Here is a 23,877-nt window from a genome sequence, read left to right as displayed (position 1 = left end):
AAGGTCCCAGCTAAACAAAGGTCCCAGCTAAACAAAGGTCCCAGCTAAACAAAGGTCCCAGCTAAACAAAGGTCCCAGCTAAACAAAGGTCCCAGTATGCTTGGGTCCCAGATTGATCATAACAACCTGAATGCCTTTGGTCATCATGTACCCAACTTATATGAGTGTTTAGTAGTACCTTGGTCGACTTTCACATGGGCGAGATTACATGGCCCAGAGAGCGTAGGTCTGCTCTAGGTCTCGCCCCTGCTCTTGGGCATTAACGACGTGTGCATCGATAGTATCATGCGCGAGCCCAGGGTCACTTCCGGGGCCGTTGGTGTACATGAAGCGGTCTAGATACTAGTACTAACGACATGGCCAAGTTGTTCATTGCGACAAGCGTTTCTAGATGCGAGGCGCCATACGCTCCTTTTAGGCCGTGGATAACCTTCCTATGTACTAGTAGCTCGAATGCTTTGCAAGGACCCGCCCAAGATGGCCTTAACCACTTCCCTTGCATCGGTCGAGGCCAGTAGCAGCCTCTTGGTACAGGAGTGCAATCGAGAACTTTTCCTAAAGCCAACAGTTTCCGCCGAGCGCATCATAGGACCTTCAGGGTCTTCACGTCGTCGTGGCTCCTGGTTTGGCGACAGAGTTTCGAGGACCTTTGCTTGAAGTGTCGCTGCCTCGTCGCCTCGCCCATGCTGCCAAAGCGTATCCGAGAGAAGAAAAGTTAGTACTAGTATATCAATGCTTTTTGTCAAGGCACTACTAATTGCAGAACGAACGGGCGGACAGTTTCCTGCAAAGTTTCGGCTTCTAACCAACGTCCAGCCTGCATGTAGACAAGGCTGAAGCTCGCAAGGCGCACAGCCGTATCTCTGTCAAGAGAAGCCTAAAGAGAGAGCGCAGGTCTCTTGTACCGAGCTCGCGATGCTCGATTTAGTTCCAGTGATTCGTCAATGGAGATTTCGAATTTCTGCACTTGGTCAACATGAGGGCAGATCTCGGTCTTGAGGTTCTATATTGCCCGCCCGCCTACTGTTAAACCGGTTCCACCCCAGTTTCCAGCCCGGTTTCTGGCCTGGGCCGAACTTGATTTCAGGGGTTTATAGGCGGGCTAGACTGATTTAACCCGATTCGAGATCGGTTCGAACCAAATCGAATCAATTTATATATTTTATATATTTAATACAGTTATTAGTAGTTATGTAGGAGTTGTTCTGCTTTTGAAGGACCTACGTTAATTTGTCTTTCAATTCAGTTTGATACGAAACTTGAACTTTAAATATCCAGATCCAAGTTGCACGTGATTACTTAGGGGCTCATCTAGATTTGGTCGGTTAAAGTACCGCTTTAAGTAAAAATCGTGGTGCGTTTACTCTGACTTCGCTACGCAGTACTCCTCCTGGTAGAGATTATTCTCCTCCAACATCGACTAGTGAAAATGAAGCCCTCAACGCTTCGGAAACTTGATATTAATACCAGTATGTACTACTACTAGTAGTCTTATGTACCAGTATTTACAATCCTTTTTCTTCTAACCCTTCTACCCTACTATTTTCCGGGGATATCATTGAAGCAAAGCAGTCTATCAGTGGTCCTCCTGCAGTTCTCCTGAGGGTCATGTCCTCCCCCGTCTCACATCGGTCCCTACGGCGGGTAATGTAACATTCTTCTATTCTAGTAGTATCCGTACTTCATAGTGCTTAATTCAGGCTTTCTGCATTGCGCGGTTGATTCCAGGGCCCATGCTGCATTTCCTCTCTAATGAGATACGTCTATTTTCGAGCACCATGTTCGGCATATCTAGTCGCCGAGATGTGGATGTGCTTTCGGGTTGTTGTCAAAAGCCCCAGAGTGTTGGCGGTAGAGCTTTTGTGGCAGCCACACGAGGAGATCGTAGACCTTGGTGCCAACCACACAGAATAATGTTGCGCAGAATTGCCAGGTGATCAATAGGACGACACCGACTCCCCAGGGAATAAGGAATTTGATGAATTCGGTGGTCTGATATAGATCGTTCTGAGATTGGATGTAGTACTTAACCTTGTCGCTATCACCATCATCGGCCTCTTTGCGGGGTGTGCCAGCGGACTCGGCCTCATCTCTCTGCTCGGCATTACCATGAGAGGAATCGGGTGCTCCATGCTTATTTCCATTTTTGAGTACACTAGTAGTCAGGTTCTCCTGAGGATCTGGAGGCATTAGGATCGGATCAGTGGTCAACTGGAGGACAGTGACGAGTTTGACTGGAGCGTTGTAGAAGGGAACCACCCAGAGCTTGAAGTTCTGGTGAAGGGAAACGTAGAGGCGCAGGTGTTGTTCATCAAATGCTGCTCTTCGTCAGTATACATAGTAGTACAATGTACTAAGAGTGTCATTCACTTACCAACGCTGTCAACCGCAACATCAATATGCGGGCTCAGAATTTTGTACCACCGGTAAATCATGATAATCAGCCATATCGAGCCAGGAAAGCTACCCGTTCTGCAAAACGGATGTGTGAAGGATGCGTTGGGTGTGAAATAAGTCTCGATTGCTCCCCTCTGGACAGCTGCCGAAGCTGTGCAAAGAGTCTCAATGATCTGAGGGATATCGGCCACTGCATTTTTGTCAGAGTTCGGCATCTCGATTGGAATTGGTTGTTATCAAACCTGGATCGTCCATAATATTGACGTCTCAATGTGTGAGGAACGAGGAGGTATCGGTTCTGCAATGCTGGTACTGTAATGAAGCAAGGGAATGCTAGTAAGTTGGCTGAAGAGCGGGCGGATTGTTGGCTCGAGCTCGAAAATGCACGACACGACCACTTAGTGATGGACTTGAACTCAAAGGTCTCTTTCCAGTCATGACTACATAGTAGTAGTATCCGTAGTGATTGAAACAGGACGGGCACTGCAAATTCGGGTTCAGGTTCGAGCTTTATCTGACGTCATTCTTCGATAGTACGACTCAGCCGTTTCCTAAATGTCACAGATCCACCCAGTAGTACTCATTGAAAACAGCCACAACAGCAATGAATCGCTGAGTTGCAGGACGAAGTACTACTAGTACCTACTAGTACTTTGATAGGAATCTGAAAAGGTTGAGATTTGTGGGCAGTTGATACTACATTCAATCTGCCGTCATATGACAACAAATGCCAAGAGGCAGGTCTGTGATACCATAACTATGTAGTGGTAATAATGGCAGGAAAAGAAGACTCCAAAGATCTTCCACAACAGAGCAGCACTGGCTCAACTCTTTGATTGGACCTCGTACCGTGACACACATACTACCATGTAGTCGTCTAAGCTCCACCGGTTAATCTCTAATCATGATGATTGGTCTTTGCTGAACCCCAATCCGTTCCGCAGCTTGTCCTCTTGCTGCACAATGCTGGCCGGCAAATTTTTCCCAATCCCGAAGAATACGAAAAGCGCCCACTTCCATCTAAACGGGTTGACAAGCGTAATGAAGCAGAACCAGTAGAGCAGCTCCGAGTATGTAAAGAAGTCAAAGGCTTTTTGTTGGAGCCAACGATTTTATCGCACTGGTAAAGTCCACCCATCGCTCCATCCACCAAGTTCGAGGAGTCGTCAGAGGGTCGATCAGGAACGTCAAGAGCATCCGGGTGTAGATCCCAATATGGTAATTGCCAACGGTTCTGGAACAACGAAGTCAGTCGTCATCGTCATTGCGAAAAGCCATACCACACTCACCCGATGGCCGATACGTAGGTCGAATTGATTGCGCAAATTGAAGGCGCTGCCGGAGGAAAGCACTGGAGAAACCATCGCGGGGGCTGATAGCCATCGGCAAAAACGTCGTCGGGCAAAAAGTCGAGGCTTGGACGTTTGTAACCGGTCGCCATGATGATCATATCCCCCTCGACCAGCTTGTGCCGCCCGGGGCCTCCTTTGGGTACACCCTTAGCGCGGTGGTTGAAGAAGATACCGTTTTCGCGCACCTCCTCCATATCTCCCCGGAGCCAAGCTGCTTTCCCGGCACGTATTTGCTTGAAGATGTCCGAGTTGACCATGGGGGTCTCCGTGAATAGGCCCTGATCTGCCGGCGCTATATCTCTGAGGTCGCGGTAGAAAAATATGCGTAGGAGATTCTCAGGAATCCATGACAGTAGGGTCTCTTGACCGAATACGTTGAAGGCAAGAAGTGCATCCACCAGAGCGTTTCTGGGAATAATCCATTTGTCGGATCTTGCCAGCACCTTAATTTCTGCAGCTCCCGTGTTAACAGCCCACTCTAATGCCTCAACCGCACTGGCGCCACCTCCAACGATGAGGATCCTCTTGCCCTTTGCATCTTTACCGTCCAAGGCTGAAGAATGGAAAATGTCCCCCTTGAAGGTCTCTTGGCCTGGCAAATGCGCCATTTTCGGAGCCCCACAGGTCCCAATTGCCGGTATGATACCATCAAACCGGCCATTCGAAGGGTTGTTGATGATCCACCGGCCTTGCTGATCCTTGTAGACCTTCTCGACTTTTGTATTGAACACCGTTCTCTGATCGAGTTCGTATCGGTGCCACAATTGGTGGACTTGATCGACGATCTGGTGTTGCTCTGGGTAACCTCTGGTCCATTGAACAGAGGGATGGAACCGGTACATGATACTGTGGATTTGGAGGCCAGAAGTTGTATTCACTTGTGTCCAGATTCCGCCGACGTGGTTTTGATCTTCGGCCTCAAATATAGTCACCTCAAAACCGTGGCCAACACAGTGGGCTGCTGCAGAGACACCAGTGAGACCAGCACCGATCACTGCAATTTTAGGACGACGGAGGTGCACATCAGGAGGTGGTGGGTTTGGCGAAAATATCTTGTCGAGAACCCATTGCAGAATGGCGTAGAGCCAGAAGAAAGGACTGAAGGTCATGGTTCGTGAAAGCCGCCCACGGAGAAATGTCTTGGTGTAGACTGGGGATCAGGATGGCAACGACAGTGGGAGACGGGGTCCTCGAGATAATAATTAGATGTCAATTCTGTGGAAGAGGGAACATAATAACAGCTGCAGACGTCATTACGCAGGTACCACCGTTGGTGTCGTTCATGCCAATTCTTTCTCATTGTCGGGGTCAGCCCCACTGCAATATGTCATTGACCAAGGCTGAAGCACGTGAAAATCGATGAGCAGCGAGCAAACCTGACCTGGAATCCGCTGCTGATGATGTTTGCTGACAATCGAGCGCGAGAAATGGGTTTAGTGTGCGGTATTCCGAGGGCGAAAGGCATTTACGATCAAGGATGAATGGCTCAGCCACTGCGGCTTTATGGTGTGGCGTATTAATCAGGACATACCGTGAGATGTCCACCTGGGCAGTAGTATAATAACCCAGTTCCCAGCTCGAGCATCCGTTCGTAATTCGACTTGGCATCCTGCCCAGCTTGTGCTGTCCCTGTTGGTCTGCCAAAGTCCTTCAGATCATCACGGTAGAGCTCCTTGAAAAGGGGAGAAATGAGAGGATGTGCGCCGATTTACGTGTGCTTGTGTGCCACACATTGTGGAGCCCTTTCCCTCCCTCTTCAGACCACCTCCTCCTGCAGTCCGTTGGCATCAAATAGTGGAGGAGGCAACGGGCGGTCGAACAATCCATAATTGCGGTTGGATGGCATTAGAGGGCCATTGAAAGTAGTTGGTGCTGGAGAAGCAGGTGTAATAGTGGTCTGCGTGGGTATTGTGATTCCCGGGATGGAAAAGCATGCTGTGATATACAAGAAATGGGCAGCAAGTAAGGCCAGGCGCAGTAAGAGGTGCATTATCGGCATGGCATTGGGATGTAGTCTCTTTTGTCCATAAATTTAGCAGGTGCGTAATGCTGCTCATCGACCAAAGTCAGGCGGGGACCCCTTGCATAAGTAGCCCAACCAATTTGTATGATGCACGGGCTAGGGCATTCGGTTGGGAAGGAAACGCTGCTCTGTGCTGTCGTTTTCCCGTTGCTGTCACAGGCCAGAACCCCGAGGCAGAAAAATTGCTCTCTAAATAGGGTTCGATCCCAGAGGGTGAGCGAAGGCAAGAGCCGCTTTAACCTGAGTTTTAACTGAGTCTTAGCAGTCTTCAGGTGAGCCTCTCCAACCTTCTCGGTAGTGGGCCTCCTTAGCCCACCAGCCTACCAGCCTCACTGAGCCCCCCCTTGGAGCGACCCTCGAGCAGCATTAAGCTACTCCGGGCACAGCGATCCACTCCATGCTGCCAGCAGCTCGTCGGTTATCTCATCTCACCAGTACCGACACCTTGCTAGCGTACCCTCGTTCTTGCAACCCTCCCACATGCATATATAGCATTGTCCAAGCATTGTCCTTGCAGCGAGTCTCTTCATCGCGCTTGCAAGCCTAGTTCTCCCATATTGTGCAATCTATAGGTTTGGAGACTTCTCCATATCGCCTCTACTCTATTGTCACAAGGGTAGTATAGCTTAGGCCAATACGGAAGGTCGCTCAGTAGACCAAAGTTCTTCTAATCATCTCATCCCTTTCTATCGTAATCCATAGGATCTATGGGACATTGGAAGGATTCCAAGCATTTTCAACATTTTTCAGGTGATCCAGGCTCCCCATGAGGTCCTCGGATGCACAATGTCGGAGAACTGAACATGCTAAACGAAGACGTTTATCGCAGTCTTGAGGTGCGTCTTTGCGAAGAATGGCCCCATGCCTGTTCGTTTGGATTGGTGGAGTTTTCCACGACCTCCTTGTGGATTAATGTTCGACAACTCAACGTCGACTCCAACGCTAGAACCGCTGTGTCGTTATTTGCGACATTTACACGGTCGTCGTAGATGCACCACATTGCGGACATTGTTCGCTGCTTAGATTCGTGCGATTGATGTAACTCGGCTCTTCGTCACCCAAGTCATCGTCGTCATTTAAGGGACCAATCCACCCAGAACTTATCCGGTTAGGAAACGTGTTGCTTATTGCTGGTGTGCTGAAGACCGCATCGACTAGGTTTTCTGCAAATGAGGAATTGTCGCAATGTAAGCCTCAAAGGGGGTGAGGAATCCTTGCTTTGCTGCGGTCTCCAGGTCGTAAGAAATGGCCTTGAACGTCTGCGGCTATCAAATCGTCCAGACCTTCTGGAAATTATCCAGGCCAAGCTACTTCCCAGAGCCTGCTAAAAACCGTGTCTGTTCCACCTTCAGCGGAGATCGGTTGAGAACGAAAGGCATCAGCTGCTCGATCGCCAAAGCCTTCCCGTATCGCGCGCTCGCATATCTCTAAGGATGTCTTTCGTCTCATCCGATATCCAAACCGCTAGACAAGAATCTAGAAATTGTCCCGTTGCTGATTTCACAGTCCGGCGACGAACCACAAAGAAAGTATTTCTGAGGTCGCTCGAACTGGTCATGAGCTGTGAAAGGCCTCGAAATTCCGATCTTTCGTTACCGTTGCACTATCTGATGGCGAAGAAAATGCAGTGGCGAAGCATTGAGTGTTTGCATTGGGCTGAAGTTCAACAATCACTTCCGCTAAGCACTTTCGGATGATGTCCGCCACAACCCTCTCTCATCTTTGAGACCATGCACGAATGAACGCGCTACGCTCATGGGGGGTGATAGCGGGTAACTGCCAGAAAGCATCTTGAGGAAGATGTCCTATCAGCAAAGACTCTGCTCGTGCGCTGTGATGTCTGCCTTGATCACTCCGATCGTTCCTGTTTGACCAACACAATGTAACTCAGAAGGAGCTTCGCTACCGAAATGCAATAGGGATGCATCCATAGGAGTCCAAGGTATCGAGAAGAAGTCCTTAAGCAAAGAGTCATCCCTTTGAGCGTCGGACCCAACGATATCCTGACTCTTGGGGCACCGAATTCCAATCAATATCTTTGAGATTTCCATCATATGAACTCGTGATCTCGGATTTCAGTTTCCCTGAGAACTGATGCAGGCGGCTACCCTGCGTTGATGTTGCCGGTAAAAAAAGTCGATTGATACCGACAATCTAATTTGCGCGTCAAGCATCAACGGAAAGACAGCCTCCATTGGCACTTGACAAAAATAAAGCTTCCTAGGACTTTTTCAGTGAGAGTCTCTGAAAGTTCTTGGAACAAAGGTTCGAACCGCGATGTTGCGACCGCACTACAATTCAACTGGTCATACATGCCGAAGCCCAATAACCACATCTTCGAGCCAGTGTAGGTAAAAACCTTACCATGGTTCGTAATACGAAGCCATCTCCTAACTAGGGAGTGACTCGATAGAAGGCACGTCATTAAGCCCACCTTTCCTCGGAAATTCGGTTTACTGTGACCATGTTCACTGCAGCCAGGTTTTTGATTGCGAGCTCAAAAACCCCAATCTCAAGGAAACGAAGCAGACCGCTGACAGGATGGCATGGGGTTGTGGCGGATTGGGTACGCGCTGCGTTTTAGTGCTGAATTTGGGATACAAGCGGATGTAATCTGAGAAATTCGAGGCGTTCTTGCACGACGCTACGAAATATGCCAGAAACGCTGCATGTTCATCGATCATAGGGCCTTGCAGGATACCCTGAAACGCGAATTGGAAGGATTTCCAAACTGACGGTGAGGAATCGGAAAACATCGGATCTTCCCCAAGTAAAATGCTATGGACCTCATCAGCCCAAGCAAGGTAGGCTTAGCTGTGAATGCTGGGAATGCCACTCTCCTTCCGTAAAGCAGCACCTGCGATGGCGATCGCTAACGGAAGGCCCCTAAGCTCCTTTAAGATGCGTCTTCTTGCTTCCGTTTCCCTGGGAACCTGTTCCTCTTAGATGGCTTGGCCAGCAGTAAGCGAAGCTGAGTCTGTGTCCACGTACAGATCCAGGAGGTCATGACCAAGTTGTTCATTCAGCAGATTCATCGGAAAATCACGTGCCTTGAGATGTAAGGCTAAATCCTTGTTCTTTGCTGTAATAAGGATTTTGCTCTCCGGTAAGTCGACAAACAGGTGTTGAGGAACGTTGATAAGAGGATGGTCTAGGCCATCAAATACAACCACCTATCGGCTAGAAAGACTTTTGGATAGCTGACGAGCAATGGGAATTATGGGCTCCAACATCCGCTGGTCGTTTCCCGCACATCTGCATCACATACTGTTCGAATGCTTGTTTTATAGCTGCCTCGGAATTACCAGCATCCAAAGAATGGCCATAGTTCTCTGGACCCTGAATGCAAATGATCTTGCCCTAGTCGATATCATGTCCTATGAATTAGCTTCTTGAGAGACATCTCAACGTAAAAGGTTTGCCTACCCTATGCCTGGAAGGCCGTGAAAGACGACACGCACGTGCCCATCGCAGCTGAACGCCTCGTTAAAAGGCTGTACATCAGCACGGACCAAAAGTCGTTCTTGCAAGAAGACCAAGTCGTTTCGAAGAATCGGAAGCCCTTCAGAGGAATCTCTGCCGGTGCCTTCGCACGATCCTTGATTTCCCTGTTAAGTCAACATGATGCGTTCTCCTTGCCCTCGCCATATAATGCTGGCATGGAGACGTTGAAGATGCTGAGAAGAGAGTACGCCCAATCTTCTTCGCCTGTCGTCTTACGGTTCTTTGCCCCAGTAAATTTCTGTTCAGCGTTGAACTGAGATAAGGGGGTCCCACGAAGTGCAAAAATGGGACTATCCGTTATTTCATGGATCGAGTGCGCGAGAAACTGTTTATCACCAAGTAGACTGCCCTCCTTGGAGAAGCATTGCACTGATGCCAGCGCAAGGAGGTCCTAAAGCGTCCAACCCCGAGTGAACCACCTACTGCTCGGAAAGACTTCTTCCCACGTTTTCCACCGAGGTCCCATCTCGTTTCCTCTTGCTTATCGAGACATCAGCGTAGCACACCTTGGCGCGCTGGTGCTAACAAACGCGGAGTTGGGAGACTCGGAAAGCTCAGCATCAGTAGAAACTTTTTAACACAACAGCTGTCCACCCAGAGGTACTGTAAGCCATCTCTAGTAGCTTGTTTGCTGCAGAACTCGATCTTCTCGTATCCACCTTTGTCTCGAGGTGAACCGCCTTCCATATCTTCAAAGTTAAGCTCTCGAGTCTTATCTCGCCACGTGTGCGAAAGAATGGCTTCTTGAGGTATGGTCTTGTCGGAAATAGGTTCGGTCAGCCAAAAGTCTCTGTTCGATAAGATTTGTGAGAGACGCATTGTTGCGAATATATGGCGAGGCTTTGAAGGAGGGCATTTTAGAGGTCGTCCGTGTTCGACACCGACTACGAGGTCGAGCACGAAGGACCGTTTCGTATCAGAATGCAGCCGCAGGATAGCCTAGATGAGTTAAGGAAGATGAATTGGTATCTGGAAGGCCTTCTCTCCTGTTGGGGACCCATTTAGGCGCGTTTGAGCGGACGAGGCTGAAAGTGTGTCACCGAAGCCGAACGGACTTGCCACAGGCGAAGACCATCACACTGCTGTGAAGATTGCAGAAACTTGCGGGCTGGACAAAACTGCTATGGATCTTTGGGGGGGGAAATTACCTTTTCTCCTACATGAATCTCCCAGAGCTACTTTCATCTGGCCAGTTGAAGCTCCAGGGTCGAAAAGGCCTGGGTCATCGGGCGTCTGTTCCTTCGCACAGGGCATTTCTCGTCCCGCCACGATTGGTCCGAAACACGTGTGCGGATCATACGAGGTACTGAGCAATTCCCTAGCTGGCGAGCTGGCGACTAGGTCCTTAAGCTTCCCTGAGCCGGCTGTACTTGTTAGGGAGCCCACTAGCCTTCCAGCCTAGTCAAGCCTAGTCTAGCTCCTTTCGCCCGCCTGACGGGCTGGCAAAGCTCACTGAGCCCAGCTTGCGTGTAAGTATTACCCAGCGAAACGCAATTGTTCAGTGGGGTCGCCTTCTTGTCAGTGCTCAGGATTGACACGTTAATACCGTCAGGGTGCGCCCTTGAGCAACAAAGCACGGAAGATAGTACTTCACTTATTTTCGCGAATCGACGACCTGGTTCAACCTGTTCAACAAACTTCATTTTCACAATCCTGTCGGGTGCCGCAAGAGTAGAGGCGCGATAGTAGAGCGCTGAAGACGGCAATTCACTTCCTATCGAGATCCGACGAGCTGCGGTTCAACTCACCTCATTTTCACAACCACCACGAACTTGAATCCATTTACTTACATTGCAGACCCGTCAGATCTGTTACAAGGTACGTATATACCTACGCCGCGTCGGTTTACCCTCCCAGTTGACTTTTGCCCAGCTGAAGCCTTTCCCGTCCCACCCTAATGCCTCCATCCACTTCCTCAACCTCGAGCATCAAGAAAGGCGTCCAAGGACCCACGAAACCATGCATTCCCTGCGACTGTGGTAACTACGAATGCGACTGCTGTATTATCCCGTGCTCAGTCATGTGATCATGGCCGTCAAGAGCACCTGCGCGGTGGAGAGCCTGTGGACTTGGGCCAGGAGGCATTGAAAAGTTGGGAGCAAGAAACACGATAAGGAAGACGGCACTGCTCGATGGCCAACTTGGAGGCACAGGCAGACGCTTAGGCAATTAACTACGTAACGCATTAATCGAGCTATATTAGCCTTCGCAAGAGAGGAAAGCAAGACCACGATTCATGAACGCGAGATGACATACTCCGTACAAAAAGAGCTTTGGCTTTAGTCGCAGATGATAATATGTATGACTTAACAAGCACCAAACTAAGGTGGCTGCGCCGTCTCAACATGGTCCCTTGTCCTAGCAGGGCCCGACTCCGTCAGAAGATATGCTTCGGACTCATCCTCAGAATGGTCACTCAACGAAAACTCGTCCTCCAATTGTTGTTCCAAATCTCTGGGTCTGGCTTTGGCTGCTCTTGCCGCTCTGGCCAAAGCATAGTCGGCCCTGTTTGGATAGGGCACGTCACATTTGGGATGTCTGAGGGGGCGGAAGTATCGTCGATACGTGATATATGCCACCGACATGCCCAAGAGACTGCCGCAGGTAACGTCGTAGATATCGTGTCTGTAGTCGGCTAATCGCGACATTGCGACCAGTGCAGCGCCGGCCAAGGGAGCCAGGAAAATCAAAATCCTGGCGAGGTCTGCATGCGGTCGAAAGACATGCATTTGGCCCGCCAGAAACAAAGCCAAGTATCCGAGCCCTGCGAAGGCCCAACTGCTGTGGCCACTTGGAAAACTGCGCCATCCATCGTGGAGAGTATGGTGATCAGTCTCGGTGCACACCACAATGGTGACAAGTTCGTGCTCGGGTGTTCCCGCCTCTGGCTTACAGCGGGCAATCAGATCTGGGCGTGGGCGGCCGATGGCATTCTTGATGATATCGGTGAGGAGTGAGGCAAGGAAGAGGCTAATCAAAAGTCCCAGAATCGTAACGTGTGCATGATGGACTCCCGGTCGCACGACAACGGCCCAAATGATGAGAACCACGAGTGGACCTACTCCAGCGAGCAGGATGTTTTCTCCAGCAGAGACTCTTTCGACGAGGGCGTGAGGATATTGTTTTGCTCGGTTGTCAAGGCGGAACATCTGATGGACTGGTTCGAAGAAGAATTGCACCTAGGCGTCTAAGCAGGCGATATCCGGCCGCAAGAACGAACACTCACCCAAATATACGCTGCCAAAAGCAGGGCAAATCCAACATAATCAGATGCATACGACCGTTGCCAGAAGCGCCGGGTGGCTGCTACCATCCCAGGCGCATCGATACTTCCCTGCCTCATGACTGTGAAGACAAAGAGTATCCGAGAATCAGCGACAGATCATGTTCATGGCGATTTGGATGGTATTGGGATGGAAATAAAGAGGTGAGGAATACGAGAGACGATAGAAAGTCGAAAGGTGCCTACAATAAATGCGATCCCCGCAAATTGACCGCCTTCATTGGCCGGCTGCAAACCACGATTTACCATCCTTCCGCGGCTCTTCCTCATCTTCTTCCTTTCGTTACCACGCGCCTTTCCCATCATGGCAGATCAAGAACTCCCGCAACAGTTGCCGGAGGCTCCTTTCCCTGCTCCTCCACCTTTCTGGAGGTATTTCACAGTCGCCAACGAGGATGAACTGAGAAAGATCGAATCGTCATCTGCCGACGGCCAGGCGAAGCAGAAACTCCCCCTTCATCTGGCATACCTGCGACCTCCTCCCCCGCCGGCTTCTGCAGAATACTATACATCCTTCGGCCAGAAGCAGGTCATCGACCCGACGAAGGCCTCATCTTTGCCTACCGAACAGCTTCTGTTCAATCCAGACGACCCAAATCTCAATCATGCTGTCCTTCTAAGTCGTCTCACGAAATCCCTGCTGCTAAACTTCCTGGAACTCACGAGTGTCCTGTCCCTCGACCCGACCAAGCACGAAGAAAAGATGGAGGACATCAGGCAGCTTCTCTTGAACATCCACGTGGTAATTAACATCTACCGCCCCCATCAGGCACGAGAGAGTGTCAAGGAAATGCTTGAGGGAATCTTAGAAGAAGGACAAAGAGAGATTGACGAGTGCGACAAGATGAAGCAGAGGGTTGATGAGTTCCTGGCAGATGTGGGCAAGATTGGGATATCGGATGTTCCGGATGCGACTCAGGAGGATCCTGTTGCGATGGATCCTTCTCACGATCAGATGATGGAAAAGCAGCGGAGGCTGTGGAAAATGATTCAAGATATGACTTGACAACATCAATTTTCCAATCTTAAACTGAGACCAGGCCCTCGCCTTCTCAGGGGTGATTAGGTATCACGGTTGGTACATGTCTCTGTCCTCGCGCAGTTGCGAGGCTCGAATGCCACAGTGCTGCATCTTTACGAGGGAGCCAACGCGGAACAAGGCCATGCTACAACTTTGAATGGAACTTCCCTCTACCACTCACTCAAACGTGAATATCTGCAGCCGCGCTGCTCAGAATCTGGTCCTTATACGGCTCCAAGGCCGGCACGACTGCCTCTTCCACGAATTCATCAACCTGTTCCGCCGACCTGCCAACAAACTTCGATGGGTTTAGTAAATCTTCCGGAGTCAACTCGTTCCAGATAGGTTCGAAAAACTTCTCGTTCTTGATGCGGTCAACGAGATCGTTTGCCTGACCTTGCAACTTCACGACCGCCGCGGCTTGATGAGACAGTACTCGAATCTGCTCGTGGGTTTCTTGCCGACTCGCGCCCTTTTCAGCCATGCGCATGATCATGGTCTCGGTGGCCATAAATGGAAGCTCTTGCTGCAGGCGGGCGCTGATGACTTGTGGATACACAACCAGGCCGGAAGACACGTTTTCAAGCAGAATGCATAGTGCGTCGGTTATCAGAAACATCTCGGGGATATCAACACGTCGGATTGCTGAGTCGTCCAACGATCTCTCAAACCACTGGTGGGCGTACGTTTGCCCGAACCCAGATGCGAGCGAAACCAGCTTCCGAGCAAGAGAACACATACGTTCCGAGCGCATGGGGTTGCGCTTGTAAGCCATGGCAGACGAACCGATTTGGTCCTTCTCAAAGGGTTCTTCGACTTCTTTTAACATGGCCAAATGCCGCAAGTCCGTGCCGATGTGCTCACACGTGGTGCCAAATGAAGCAAGGACATTGGCGATGTCAAAATCGATTTTGCGGTTATAGGTCTGTACCGAGACAATGGAGCGTTTACTGAAGCCGGCTTTTTGGGTGACCAATTGGTCGAGCTGCTTGACTTTTGCGTGATCGCCATGGAATAGCTCCAGGAAGGACGCCTGGGTCCCCGTGGTGCCTTTGACGCCTCGGAAGACAAGGTCCGCACGAGCGCGTTCAAAGTTCCTCAAATCCATGAGTAGCGATTCAATCCACTGTGTAGCCCGACGACCAACTGTGATGGGTTGAGCGGGCTGTCCATGGGTGAATCCTAGGCAAGGCAAGGCCTTGTGTTGCAGCGCAAAATCTGACAGCTTCTTGACGCACTTGGCTATTTTCGGCAACAGGATCGACAGTCCGTCCCTCAAAAATATCAAGTCCGCGTTGTCTGTCACGTAGCAAGAAGTGGCGCCCAAATGTATCTTCCCAGCAGCTGCAGGTGCGCGTTGACCAAAGGCGTGAACGTGGGCCATAACGTCGTGTCGTCGTCGCTTTTCCTCTACGGCCGCGACCTGAAAATCATCGTCCGTCATGATTTTAGCCGCCTCCATCTGGGCAATGGCCTCATCCGGGATATCGAGACCCAGTTCTTTCTCCGCTTCAGCGAGCCAGATCCAGAGTTGGCGCCAGGTCGTTGCTCGAGTTCGAGCTGAAAATAAAGTCAGCATTTCCCCACTGGCATAGCGAGCCGCCAAGGGGCTCTGCCAGGTATCGTGGGCCATTTTGAGAATGCTCTTTACAAACAGATTATCGAGAGGAGAAAGGAAGATACTCGAATGTAGCTGCCCTGGCGGAAACAATAGAAATCAAATATTGAACCGACGTCTTGTAGGCTCAAGTCGATGCTTCGGGTAAAATCGGTCACGCCAAGACATCGCACAAAAAAGTCTTTTCATCTGACGTTTGATTTCTCGACAGCATGCGATGCCCAAATCCGTGGTGATGCATAGTGAGATCTTTGTAGGTTAGTACTAGACTTATCAGAGAGACACTCACCTCTTGCCAGAGCGACTCGTCCCCGTACCACATTTTTAACGACGTTTTCAACCGTTGCCGAAGGATCTCTCTATAGTCAACCAGAACAGCATTAATTTATTGTCAGACAGGATAGAATTCTTCGATCCAAAACTTTTTTCTCTCCCTAAAGACTTTCCCGCCCTTTCCCAGACCTCTACACTGAACCGGATCAGCGGAACCCAAATGTCCAAGACAGCAAAGAGGAAAGGGGCATTGGCAGTCCAGCATGGCCAAAAGAGACAGAAGTTGTCTCAGTCGACAAAGCGTCGAGTGTATAGCGGGCCAGCTGTTCGCGGCGACGCGTTGAAATGGAAAACAGTCCCTTTGCCGAAGAGACTGGAGGACGCCGAGGGATTCTTTGGACTTGAAGAGATTGAGGATGTCGACGTTGTCAGAGATGAGACCACTCATCATGTGATGTTTCAACCGAGATCACTCGCAGCTGTGGATGACCCAACCGACCGTAACCAGCTTGAGAAAGAATGGCAGGGTTTCGACGACGGAGATAGAATGGTGGAGGAAGAAACTCCAAGACCGATTGCGGTATCAGACTCTTCATATGACACTTTACAGGCTCCAAAAAGAGCCAAAGACCTCGATAAGCGAAAAACGAAGACCAAAGCCAAACAAGAAGAGGAGGTCGTCCCCAATGTCAAGTTTGACGTTTTGCTGGAGAACTCCGAAGATCCCAAGACAGATGTAGCGGCATGGAAGCATCTTGAGCTATCTCCGCCAACGCTTTCGCAGCTTTCTCGACTTGGCTTTGCACGCCCTACGCCCATACAAGCAGCCAGTATTCCGCCGATCATGCAAGGCCACGATGTGATTGGCAAGGCAGTAACTGGATCTGGGAAGACATTGGCGTTCGGCATTCCGCTTTTTGAACATTGGCTTTGGAGGGAGAATGCGGTACCAAATGGCTCAACTAACAGCAAGGATTCTATCCTAGCTCTCATTCTGGCACCTACCAGAGAGCTAGCATTGCAGCTCAATAGGCATCTGAATGAGCTATGTATAGGCCTGGAAGACCATCCCAAAATTGTCGCCGTGACCGGCGGACTCTCCATTTACAAGCAACACCGACAGCTGGAATATGCCGATATTGTGGTAGCGACTCCGGGGCGACTGTGGGAAATCATGAATGATGCTTCTACCGATTACGATGTTGACGCATTGGTGGACCGATTGAAGAAGATCCGGTTCTTGGTAGTGGATGAAGCCGATCGATTATTGAGTGAAGGCCATTTCAAAGAAGTCGAGAACATTCTTGATACCCTTGACCGGAAGATGGTGGACGAGGAAGGGGACCAAGTTACGGCGCAAGACTCACCAAATTCGAGCCGGCAGACCCTTGTATTCTCCGCTACGTTCCATAAGGGGCTACAGCAGAAACTCACAGGCAAGCTCAAGTCTGCCGGCCGGATGAATAACAACCTCCTCACCAATCACCAGTCGATGGAGTACCTGTTGCGGAAGCTCTCGTTCCGCGAAGAGAAGCCGACCTTCGTTGATGTGAATCCCAGTTCGCAGATGGCTGCCACGCTCTCTGAATCGATCGTGGAAAGTCCCGCAATGAAGAAGGACCTGTTTCTCTATACTTTGCTAATGCAACACCCCAACAAAAAGACGTTGGTTTTCACCAACAGCATTTCAGCCGTTAAGCGTGTGACGGTGTTGCTTCAGACCTTAAAGCAACCTGCGGTCGGCTTGCACTCGACGATGCCACAAAAGTCCCGACTACGATCTTTAGAGAGATTTGCAGCCCAGAGCAACGTCTTGGTATCCACAGATGTTGCAGCTCGAGGACTCGACATCAAGGGGATCGATCTAATTATTCATTACCACGTGCCCCGCACTGCAGATATGTATGTACACCGATCCGGAAGAACGGCTCGTGCCGAGATGCCAGGGCAATCAATCTTGCTCTGTTCTCCTGATGAAGTTGCTGGAGTGAGAAGATTGATCGCCGAGGTGCACAAGAGTGACGAGGCACCCGAGACAATTCCACTAGAGGGACGACTCATGCAAAAGCTGGAATCACACTTGTCGCTCGCCCAGAAGATCACCGAAGCAACCCAGGCCAAGGAGAAAACAGCGAGCAAGGAAGATTGGCTGCGATCTGCCGCGGAAGAATTGGGAGTGGACTACGATAGTGAAGAATTCGAAAGTCAGAGCCAGCGAGGCAAAAGGGGGAGAGGCGGCGGAAGAGTAAAGAAGGAAAAGAACAACGCTGCCATTAGTAAAGACCAGCTTTCTCGATGGCGGTCTCAGTTGGACGAAATGTTGAAGAAGAGGATCAACTTGGGAGTCAGCGAGAGATACCTCGCTGGCGGACGGGTTGATGTTGAGGCATTGCTCGAGGGACGGATGGATGGAGCATTTCTGGAAGGCCACTAAGAGTCCAAAGGGAATGTCGAAACTCTCACCGGACCTTTGGCAAACCCTTCACACCTTGTGATGTGGTTGCTGGGGTCTGAACAACAACTGATTGGTCAGTGCTTGTGTTGCACGTGGTCATATTTGGACAAAGGGTCTGGCATACACGAGGCGTGTGAGGCTGAGAGCTGAACCAAGTGGTGAGCCCATCAGCCAACGACGCCTGACCCTCGAGAAGCGATCACACACTACCCGGACCTACTCGTATGTTGGCAAGTGCCACAGTCGCAAGAAACGCCATACCTTGCGACCGGAGATGGAAGTAGCCACCCACCCCTATTGCTGCCATGTCTCAATCACCTTCGCCTGCAGGTAAAATGGCATCTCCAGACAGCCCTAAGCAAAAGCGTTCTCAACCCTGGTACGCATTTCTACTCCAAGCCTTAATTCACCGGCATCATTCTCGTGTGGTATATTCAGGGCATGTTGTCCTGTGCCAGTAATCCTCCATCCCAAGCACCAGTTTGTGCACCACTCCCTGGAGTCCCAACTCCTGATCAGCGCTTGGACCAACGTCCCTCCCGGTTCAGGATATTGTTGGTGCACGGAGTCAGCCTGACCTTGGTCTGGGGTCTACACCCAAAGCTCGCCTATATTGACTTCAGCCTTCGACCCGCAGTGCATCTTCTTGAAGAAACAGATCTCTATCACGGGCCCGCGGATCTGCATCAAAGCGAGATATTCAATCAGAATCAGCCAATATGTCTTCGAATGGCGATCCTTCGAGGATTCCTCCTCCAAAATCCGGATCAACCGATGCTTATAATATTTTGGCCTTGGATGGTGGCGGTGTGAAGGGGATATCGTCGGTGATTATCCTCGACAAAATCGTGAGTCAACACAATAACGCATATCAATGGCCTGTTCGGGAACACATGAGTTGGTAGCCAGACTTTGAGGGAGGAAACTGACTTTAATTTGTGTCTTAGATGAGACGAATCCGCGACCTTGAAAACCAGGCGAACACCGAGAAAGGCAAACCGACTGATCTTAGAGACAGAAAGCCTGTTGATTACTTCGATCTAGCGGCTGGAACTAGCACCGGCGGGCTTATTGCCCTGATGTTATTTCGCCTCGAGATGAACTGCCCCGATGTGATTGCGCAATACGAAAACCTGGCCAAGGAGGTCTTCCAGCCGATGCTTGGAAAAATTCCTCTCAATAGCCTTGGATCTTTCGGGAATTGGATTGGGGACATCTGGCTGAAGCTCAAAGCCGTCGTTGGTCGATCCCAGTTTTCCCATCAGCCGCTCGAGAAGGCAATCGACGCCGTAGTTGGTGGCTTTCCTCTGGACGACGATGACCGAGCTAGAAAGGGAGATGCTGTACTCGTCAAATCGAGTCAAGGACAGATGTAAGCGCCTTGTTCTAGTTCGCCCACTTCGACGTGCTGGAGACTAAGTTACCTAGGTTTATGTGTGCGACATTGGCCGATAGAGGAGAGAGCGTCCTGCTGCGTAATTATGAGCCCCCCTTCGCACCGCTTCCGGTTTCCACAGGGGCTAGGACCCTCGATTTCAAGGCTATTACCATCAAAGAAGCGGCTCGCGCAACTTCCGCTGCACCCACATATCTCAAGGAGGCCACAATCCAAAATTTAAAATTCTGGGATGGCGGTCTCCTGAACAACAACCCCATTGTACAAGCGTGGGATAATCGATTTGACCTCGTCTCGCGCGATGCTCCATCTCCTCAAATTAAATGTATCGTGAGCTTGGGAACTACACACCCCGAGTATGACGCAAACAAACGACCTGGATCCGGTATCATGAGGTTCTTCAACACCATCACCAAGACGGTCGCTTTTGTGACCAACACTGAAGCCAAGCATCGTGACTTTGATCGGAACATGCGACAACGCAACGAGCGCAACCCGACTAGGAGGACTTCTTATTATCGATTTAATGCGTCGACAGGGAAGGACGAGATCGATCTAGATGACTATCTGAAAATGCCGAAGTTGAAGGAGTACACTGACGTCTATCTGGAGAAACCAGAGATAGCCCAATGGGTCAACGAATGTGCAGCCTTGCTTGCGAAGATAAACTAGCTCAGAGACACCGCAGATCACCTTTTTCGGACCGACGTAATGCGACGGGTGACGGCTCAACCAATTTCTGGCCATGGAGTGGCTGTTCTCGAATGAAACTTCGCAGGGAAGGTCATGAACTGAGCACCGCACGCGCTACAAAACAGTGGACACCGAAAAGAGTGGTAAAGGGTGCAGACTACTAGCATCCTGCTGTTTTGTCTGTGGCTGGGGTTTGTACCAAGTGGCGCAAAGTTTGGTGGTTGTCGATTTACAAGGCCAACAAGGCTTGACCTGGCATAGGCAGTGGATTGGGAAGACCGTGTCTTCCGGTGAAGAGTGTGGGGTGCTTATTCTTAAGGCAGGAGGAGCAGCAGTAGGTCTTAATGTATTGTATTTGCTTTGAGTGTGGAAGGATCTTTTTCATCTGCCCCCCCATCCACACACTGGGACCCGTTGATCCGTTGTTTCGCATTCCAGCCTCCGAATGTAGATGAAATGAATACTGTTTTTGTAGACAAGTCGATATTGCACACAGACGGAGGTTCAGTATCGTGTATCAGCTCGACGACCCTAGCGAGCCAGTCGGGAGAGATGATGACGATGACGTACACATGCCGCCATTCATCTTGTCTTGCTCGACATGTGCTGTGCGCATCTCTGGCACCATTATCACACCACCCCACCCGGCCACAGCTGGGCAAGCAAGTTCGATACGGATGGACCAGGAGGCAGCCAAGAATCTCCTGGTAAGTTGAGTCGGACGACAATAAAAGGTAGCATTCTGGGTGGCATGTGTTCCCATCTCTTTGGCTACGTGTCGGTATTACATACCAGCAAGGTGGAACAACCGAACTTTGATTCTTACATATTCCCTGTACTGTGTACGCGGTGGTACCCTCGCAAAACCACAGGTCGAAACAGAGCTGGACCCTTGACGCAGAGTGGGCGGTCCTATCGACCTGACTTGACTTGATCTATCATATCCGGACTCGGAGTTTCGGCCACACAGTCACAAACAACACCATTAAGAGCGTGTGTGAGAGAGAAGAGAGAACAGAGAATGGCATCCTCATCTCCTCCGTCATCCACCCCAGCGGCGCCGCAACTCCCAGAGACAATGCGCGCGTGGCAATTCACATCCGCGCACGGCGGGTTGGAGAAGAACCTCAAGCTCAACAACTCGGCAGCGCTGCCGCCGCACGATGCGAAGGCACTGGGCAAGGACAAAGTGCTGGTCAAGGTGCTTGCGGCGGCGCTGAACCCGGTCGACTACAAGATTGCCGAGATGCCGCTGATCGGACGCCTGGCGATCAAGACGCCCGCGACGCCTGGGCTGGATTTCGCGGGCCGTGTCGTCGCTGTGCCCGAACCCGCCTCTGCTGCTTCTGCGCCGCAGCGTGGTGACGACGTCAAAGTCGGACAGTTGGTGTTTGGCCGCCTCGAGCAGCCGACCCATTTCGGCACCCTGGCTGAGTATACCGTTGCGCGCAAGGCGGCGTTGGCGGTCGTGCCAGAAGGTGTCAAGACCCAGGACGCCGCGTGCGTCGCCACCGCCGGCCTCACGGCGTACCAGGCCATCGCACCGAACGTCAACAAAGGCGCTGCTGCAACAGGCGATAAGGGGCCCAGCAGGGTGTTCATCAACGGAGGCAGTGGCGGCACGGGCACGTGGGGCATTCAGATCGCAAAGGCCCTGGGATGCCACGTCGTGGCCAGCTGCTCGGGCAAAAACGTGGAGCTGTGCAAGAGCCTGGGCGCGGACGAGGTGCTGGATTATACAAAGGAAGATATTCTTGGGGCTTTGAAGAAGATGGCCACCGCCAGTGCTCCTACTACTACTACTGCTGCTGCTGCTACTAATGGTAGTGGTGGTGCCGGTGGCCCGTCCCCTGACGACAGCCAGAAGTTCGACCTCGTGGTCGACAATGTGGGCAACTTGGACAAGCTATACTGGCAGTGTCACCATTTCACGTCCCCCAAGGCAAAATATGTCCAGGTCGGCATGGGTCTCTCCGGCTACGCGGCGCTGCAGCTGATCCTGAAAATGGTCTGGCCAGGCTTCCTGGGCGGTGGGAAGCGCAAGTATCGCATGATGATGGTGGCCAGCGACGCGGCGCAGTTGAAGCAGATTGGGGAGTGGATGGCAGAAGGCAAGGTCAAGGCCGTGGTGGACGAGGTCGTCCCCATGGAAAACGCCCCGAAGGCGTTTGAGAAACTCAAGACCGGGCATGCCAAGGGCAAGATTGTGGTTGCCGTCAGCGATCAATAATGACGTTTTTCTCAGGAATGAACAAGGGCACGAAGCAGGGGCAACGGGGCTGGCGGTCAGCATGGCCTGCTGGGTTGGGCTTCCTCTAGGTTGGTAGGTAGGTTTCCATCCAGGCTTGCTTCGTGTTTCGGAGGAGCGGGCAGCGCGGAAAAGGGCAAGGACATGTTTCAATGGATCAGGTGCTCACGGGACGTTCTTCTTATTCCCCAAAAAAAAGGGTGGAAAATGTTGTTCTGCCCATGCAAGGGCAAAATGGGCATATCCCATTTCGATGGAAGTAATGTCAGGAGGGGACCGGAATAGCAAACAACGGCGCATTTCCGTAGGGCGTGCCTTTTGCTCTCTCTTTCTCTCTTCATCAGGGCGCAAGCTAAACTGAATTGCGACCTGTGCTCGTGTTCCCTGCCTGGATCTCTTGTGCGATTTCGATGTGAGCGGCTTACCACACCCAAGAATGCGACACAGGCCGGCTCGAATGATGGAATCAAGAGTGCGAACGATCTCGATCACTACCGGATCAGGCGAAGCAATGCATCATGCTCTTTTGCCTGGTGCGGTGGGATTCTTGACTTGCGGTCTCTCGTGGTGCCCCTGGCTTCATGCGAGATATTACCCAGCCTCGCATAGATGATGGATCCTTCCTGTGGGCATACTCGACAGACTGCCATCCGCCGGACCAGTAGAAAGCTTTGCAGAAGAGAGTGACTTTGACCTACTGTCAATAGAGATATGGCTAATGATCCGGCAGTTCTTGCCCACGTTCATCTTCCAATATAGCAACCGTGAAAATCGACCCAGGTCTGAATGCTTCCTTGCTTCCGTAATCCCGATCCGGTTCAGACGTGGGTTGACGAAATCGTACGACCGAGGAAGCATGGGTTGCAATCTACAAACGTACCGAAGTCTGGACCAGAGAGTCTGATCTCCAGGGTCGCGCTTGAGCTGCAACTCCGCTTGTCTGGCAAAGTAAACACATTGCTTCTCGAGATTGAGACAGCCCCGTTAACGCCAAGAAGAAGGAAAGCACCAAACCGGTTATGAGAATATGGGCAAATTGGGCGAAAGTCTCCCTCGAAAGTTTCTGTCCGAGTCTCAAGGTTATCCTTCGTATCCTTCGTCGCAGAAGGCGCCCTTCGAAGACTCTTCCCCAGCGGCCAATGTCAAGGTTTCTGACCTTGAGCCTCGAGGTCGACGAAATGAATGCAGTTTCAAGCCGCCGCAGAGTCGAGCGATTATGCTACCTCAGTTGGACCCTGTTAGGCTCTCTTGATGAGCAAGGATTGCTGACCGGTTCCAACCGAGTGGGATCTTTACGTCCTTTTTGCATTGCAGGGCTGACTCTTGAATCGTGGTGCATAGACTGGGCTCATTCGATGTATCCTAGACGTTAGTGCTAGATGAGGTGCCGACATGACAGCGAGTGCACCGCGGCCTCGTGACGGACATGCCATGTGCGAAAGACCGACAATGCCGCTGGTAAACGTCTCCAGGCGTCGAATACGAGATGGTAGCGGGACCGTGAAGTAAACCCAGGGGATTCCTTCGGGAGATACGGCAGTATGAATTGCATGGAAACCTAAGGGCTGAGCTGGATAGTTTGAGTTCAAACACGAGCATTACCGTCGCAACGAC

At 51.1% G+C, this 23,877-nt stretch overlaps 9 protein-coding genes across 9 annotated transcripts; 4 read left to right on the top strand and 5 right to left on the bottom strand.

Moving 5' to 3' along the window:
• Window positions 1–1,791: 1,791 nt before the first annotated feature.
• On the bottom strand, window positions 1,792–2,612 carry Z519_03050 (uncharacterized protein; the record flags this gene model as incomplete). Its single annotated transcript, XM_016760803.1, has 2 exons — window positions 1,792–2,318; window positions 2,375–2,612. 2 exons carry the CDS (start codon window positions 2,610–2,612, stop codon window positions 1,792–1,794), a joined length of 765 nt encoding a protein of 254 aa, XP_016622653.1.
• Window positions 2,613–3,480: 868 nt separating this feature from the next.
• On the bottom strand, window positions 3,481–4,858 carry Z519_03049 (uncharacterized protein; the record flags this gene model as incomplete). The annotated part of the gene is made up of 2 exons (XM_016760802.1): window positions 3,481–3,631; window positions 3,687–4,858. The coding sequence occupies 2 exons, from the start codon at window positions 4,856–4,858 to the stop codon at window positions 3,481–3,483; spliced, it is 1,323 nt and encodes a 440-aa protein (XP_016622652.1).
• A 4,837-nt stretch (window positions 4,859–9,695) lies between these two features.
• On the bottom strand, window positions 9,696–10,095 carry Z519_03048 (uncharacterized protein; the record flags this gene model as incomplete). The annotated part of the gene is made up of 2 exons (XM_016760801.1): window positions 9,696–9,791; window positions 9,871–10,095. 2 exons carry the CDS (start codon window positions 10,093–10,095, stop codon window positions 9,696–9,698), a joined length of 321 nt encoding a protein of 106 aa, XP_016622651.1.
• Window positions 10,096–11,597: 1,502 nt separating this feature from the next.
• Z519_03047 (uncharacterized protein) lies at window positions 11,598–12,619 on the bottom strand (the record flags this gene model as incomplete). The annotated part of the gene is made up of 2 exons (XM_016760800.1): window positions 11,598–12,455; window positions 12,503–12,619. 2 exons carry the CDS (start codon window positions 12,617–12,619, stop codon window positions 11,598–11,600), a joined length of 975 nt encoding a protein of 324 aa, XP_016622650.1.
• Window positions 12,620–12,863: 244 nt separating this feature from the next.
• Window positions 12,864–13,565, top strand: Z519_03046 (uncharacterized protein; the record flags this gene model as incomplete). The annotated part of the gene is made up of 1 exon (XM_016760799.1): window positions 12,864–13,565. The coding sequence occupies one exon, from the start codon at window positions 12,864–12,866 to the stop codon at window positions 13,563–13,565; it is 702 nt and encodes a 233-aa protein (XP_016622649.1).
• Window positions 13,566–13,761: 196 nt separating this feature from the next.
• Window positions 13,762–15,213, bottom strand: Z519_03045 (adenylosuccinate lyase; the record flags this gene model as incomplete). Its single annotated transcript, XM_016760798.1, has 1 exon — window positions 13,762–15,213. One exon carries the CDS (start codon window positions 15,211–15,213, stop codon window positions 13,762–13,764), a length of 1,452 nt encoding a protein of 483 aa, XP_016622648.1.
• Window positions 15,214–15,691: 478 nt separating this feature from the next.
• Window positions 15,692–17,905, top strand: Z519_03044 (uncharacterized protein; the record flags this gene model as incomplete). Its single annotated transcript, XM_016760797.1, has 1 exon — window positions 15,692–17,905. The coding sequence occupies one exon, from the start codon at window positions 15,692–15,694 to the stop codon at window positions 17,903–17,905; it is 2,214 nt and encodes a 737-aa protein (XP_016622647.1).
• A 740-nt stretch (window positions 17,906–18,645) lies between these two features.
• Z519_03043 (uncharacterized protein) lies at window positions 18,646–19,994 on the top strand (the record flags this gene model as incomplete). The annotated part of the gene is made up of 3 exons (XM_016760796.1): window positions 18,646–18,774; window positions 18,904–19,298; window positions 19,355–19,994. 3 exons carry the CDS (start codon window positions 18,646–18,648, stop codon window positions 19,992–19,994), a joined length of 1,164 nt encoding a protein of 387 aa, XP_016622646.1.
• Window positions 19,995–21,036: 1,042 nt separating this feature from the next.
• Window positions 21,037–22,245, top strand: Z519_03042 (uncharacterized protein; the record flags this gene model as incomplete). Its single annotated transcript, XM_016760795.1, has 1 exon — window positions 21,037–22,245. The coding sequence occupies one exon, from the start codon at window positions 21,037–21,039 to the stop codon at window positions 22,243–22,245; it is 1,209 nt and encodes a 402-aa protein (XP_016622645.1).
• Window positions 22,246–23,877: the final 1,632 nt, after the last annotated feature.

Source organism: Cladophialophora bantiana (genome assembly GCF_000835475.1).
Source record: "Cladophialophora bantiana CBS 173.52 unplaced genomic scaffold supercont1.4, whole genome shotgun sequence".
NCBI classification, from domain to species: Eukaryota; Fungi; Ascomycota; class Eurotiomycetes; order Chaetothyriales; family Herpotrichiellaceae; genus Cladophialophora; species Cladophialophora bantiana.
This window is presented reverse-complemented; position numbering and strand designations above follow the sequence as displayed.